The following is a 3,921-nucleotide window of genomic DNA, read 5'->3' on the forward strand; positions in this document are numbered from 1 at the left end:
CTCAATGCTTGCTAGCTCCGCTGCATTTGATTAGTCATCGCTGATTACCAAACTGATTTAGTGCTGGCTGATTAGGTTTTCAGAGGTCAGATAGTTGTGTGCCCTCTTGAGAGGGCAAAACAGCTAAGAAAAATAGAGCAGAAGTGCATGACAGAGAAAAGATGACAGTAGGATAGGTGGAGAACAGAAAATAGGTAGCATTATGTGCGCAGAAGAGGACTTAAGCAAAGTTGGACAAGGAGTAGGTGATGTCCACCTGAGAAGCATGCTTCTAGTTGTTTACCTGAGTTTGCAATTGTTGCATTTGTGTAATCTTCCAGGTGTTTTGCATCATTTGCAGGATTCGAGTGTATAACTATAATAAAGGAAATGCTCTAGCGATTCTAAAGTATCACAGCGCTACGGTATGCAGCTTCTTTCATCTAGTTGCTCTCCACATTTTCTTTTTGCATCTGTCCTCCCTCGATTAGTCCCACAATTCAACAATGTCCTTTTCAGTTCTCTTGTTTACTTCAATTGGAATATGGGTCATGAGATTGTTAATCGGCTCAGTTTTCTCCTTACATAAAACTTGGTCAATTTCCGCTCGACATGTAGTTTAACCTACATGCTTCTTCTTTTTGCTGGTAGTGTGCTGCGGTGGCTTTCTCACATGACTGCAAATTGCTGGCCTCATGCTCGGCGGACACCACGGTTGCGTTATGGGAGCTGTATCCCCCCCAAAACGCCCAGCAAAGTTGACATAGCAATAGAGGAGGTTGAGAAATAGAATCTGATCATGGTGTCATATGATCATGATGTTTGTAACTTGGTGAAACATCATATCTGTTGGCTTCAGTAGATTGATATAGATATTGTCATACATGGATGTGGAGGACAGTAAACAAGTGCATGTGAAATTTTTGTGGGGGAAAAAAGGAACGTTCATCTGTCCTCTGTAACTTAGTGTAACCTAGTTATTGTAACTTAGTGTGCTTGCTGACAATAACTTATATCCCAGTCTCGGAATAGCTCATATTTTTTGTACGAAATCCAAGTTTGTAGAACTAAACTGTTATACGAGGCAAGATAGTTTCCGGTTTGAATGATGTGTGCTGTTAGTTGAAAGTGGATATAACCATCTAAAGAAGTGAATAGATATTCAGTTTTGCTAAAGCACATCTAGATGTGCCCTAAGTATTGCACATCTAAGTCCCATGTCCTTGATTTTACACGGAGATTTGTGCAAACATTTTCTTTCCTCTTTTTTCTTTTCCTTCCTAGTTTGATTGAGCCACTTAGATGTGCAATAACTAGGGCACATCTAGATGTGCCCTAGACAAACCCATAGAAATTATGTTGGCTGGTATTTATTTACTCTCTTTTTCTCTTTGTTTTGGCGAGTAAATAAAAGCTTGTGAGACCTTGATATCGAGACATATCCAAGGATTAACTCAGGTAGAATATCACAGCATAAAATCCAGCGATTCTCTATGCAAATTACAAGTTTATAATGCCTCGGGTAAAAAATAATTACAAGTTTATAATGCCTCGGGTAGCTAGAGGCCAATTCAGCACTCCGAACAGAGAACCTCCTAGTACATTTGTGCAATCAAGCTCTATCCGAACTGCTGCTACTAGTAGTAGTACTCCAGGGCGACGGCGTCGAAGAAGGCCGGCACACTGTCCCCGCCCTGCTGCTTCTGCTGCTGCTCCGACGCGGGGCCGGAGAAGTACTCCTTCGCTGCCTCCAACAACGCTGACGCCACCTCCGCCACCGGCGCAGCTCCCTCGGCCTTGTCATCGCCGCCGGTGGGCACCGCGGGGGCGAGGGTGCCGTCGAAGGGCGCCTCGCAGAAGACCATGGTGGCCACGAACCTGTCCATCCCGGCGGCCGCCATCTGACCTGCTCGGTGGTTGGGCTCCTGTTGCGCTAGCTCTAGCTTAGCTTGATGCGACGAGATTGAGTTCGAGATGGAAGCCAATGCTTGGACTGAGGGTGCGCGTAGATGTTTATAGGCCTGCAAACACGGCCGTGGCGGTGAAGTTTCTGTCCGTCTCCGACTCGGATGTAATTCAGCGGGAAAACGGGAGGCCGAGAGCGCGAGGAAGCCGGAGGGGTGCTGTTTTTTTTTTGTTCTTTTTGAGAATCAGCCGGAGGGGCGCTGCTGTGGATCGCTCGTTGCCAGCGATACGCAGCGCATCGCTCGCGCGCTCCCCTTCGTGGGCCTGGCCCACCATGGGACCAGGCGAGCGAGGTGGGCCTGGCCCTACTAGATGGCGTACGTCAGTTTTTTATTGGGTTTTCTCATTTCGTTTTACTCCGTCAATTTAATTTATTTGCCTAAAAAGTAAATTAATTTATAATTTGAAAAAAAATTCGAATACATAAAAAGGCTGTGAATTCTAAAAAAACCACTAATTCGACATTCTATTTTTTTAAAGTGAACAAAATTTTAAATACAGTGAATATTTTTACAAAATACACATTGAACGTTCATATATAGAGAAAATTTTATTTAATATATGATGAAAGTTTTATTTATATAAAACGAAATTTTAAAAATATGTGCTGAACAGTTTTCAGTTACACACTGACATTTTTTAATATATGATGAACATTTTATGGAAGACACACTGAACAATTATTTAATATACGTTAATTTTTTTAGAATTGCACAAAACTTTGATTTATGGCACAAATAATTTTTTTTACTTGAGAATATTTCTTTAAATGTCATGTACATTTTTAATGGCACGGGACATTTTCTTATACTGCATAAACATTTTTTGTGCATTGTATACACACTAGCACAACGCCCATGCATTGCTATGAAGCCATAAAAGACGAGGGGTTAGGCCACTGGCTTATGAGATGGTTACATGTCGTTAGTATCCCCCGGGTGGCTGTTGCATGATTCACGATTAAAAAGACAGCAAGAATAGAGTAAGAGTGATGTGGTAGGCGTTGGATATTTTGGCACAGGAGGACAAGATACGTTGCCGTGTTTTACAAAGAATTTGGAGAGTTGATTGGAAGGAGAAACTAAAACCAAGATCATGATTTGAGCCGGAGTCACTTTTTTGCATTTGTTATTTGTGTCTTCTACAAGATTTCCCACATATTACAAAATAACAAATGCAAACATGATCTTTGTTGCAAAAAAATCTGTAAAATAACTTCTATTGCAAAAAAAATCTACAAACATTTCCGCGACATGATCCCTATTGCAAAAAAATAAAAAAAAATCTGCAAAACCTCTGTTACAAAAATTTCTACAAACATTTCGTAACATGATCTCTGTTGCAAAAAAAAATCTGCAACATAACCTTTGTTGCAAGAAATTCTAGAGATGTTACAAAAAAATCCGCAACACAAACTCTATTGCAAATGTTTCTGCAACAAGATTTCTGTTGCGGAGTAGAGAAAAACATTCAGCCTCTAGATTGTGCCAGATCTAAAGGCTCGCGACATGACGGATCTTTTAAAAAGATCCGCCGACCGACGCGTAGCAGCTCCCTTGTTTATTTGTGTTAGATCTCACATACGTGTAAAGTATATTCGTTTATGTCTCTTGGAAGTTGGAAGGCTGCTAGTTCCACATGTGGAAAGGAGTGTATTTATTTATTGTTAAGATTGTTGGGTCCACATGTGAACTCGCCACCAACTCTAATCTTTATAAGTAGGAAAAAAATTCAAAATTATATATGCATTTATTTGAAATCCATAAATATTTTTCATTGATATCATCATTTTTTTAAAGCTATCAAGATTTTTTTAATTGTGATAACATGTTTTATAACATTTCGATTTTTAAAAGTCACTTTTTAATTAATTTTTGAAGTAAATTAAGTTTTCAAACTATATCCATTTCAAATAAAAATAAAGAAATTAACTACGGCGAACTGACATCCTACTAGGCAAGCCCACCATCGGCTCCC

At 40.1% G+C, this 3,921-nt stretch overlaps 1 protein-coding gene across 2 annotated transcripts in view; it reads left to right on the forward strand.

Moving 5' to 3' along the window:
• LOC119330617 (protein DECREASED SIZE EXCLUSION LIMIT 1-like) overlaps positions 1-1,085 on the forward strand; it is a 13,549-nt gene extending 12,464 nt beyond the window's left edge. The window contains exons 12-13 of one of the 2 annotated variants that reach the window (XM_037603734.1): positions 341-404; positions 631-1,085. In XM_037603734.1, coding sequence (XP_037459631.1) covers positions 341-404; positions 631-741 — 175 coding nt within the window. In that variant the 3' untranslated portion in view covers positions 742-1,085. Of the gene's footprint in view, positions 1-75; positions 318-340; positions 405-630 lie in introns of those variants that run through there. The other variant, XM_037603735.1, reaches the window with a different exon arrangement.
• Positions 1,086-3,921: the final 2,836 nt, after the last annotated feature.

Source organism: Triticum dicoccoides, chromosome 7A (assembly GCF_002162155.2).
Source record: "Triticum dicoccoides isolate Atlit2015 ecotype Zavitan chromosome 7A, WEW_v2.0, whole genome shotgun sequence".
In the NCBI taxonomy this organism is placed as follows: Eukaryota; Viridiplantae; Streptophyta; class Magnoliopsida; order Poales; family Poaceae; genus Triticum; species Triticum dicoccoides.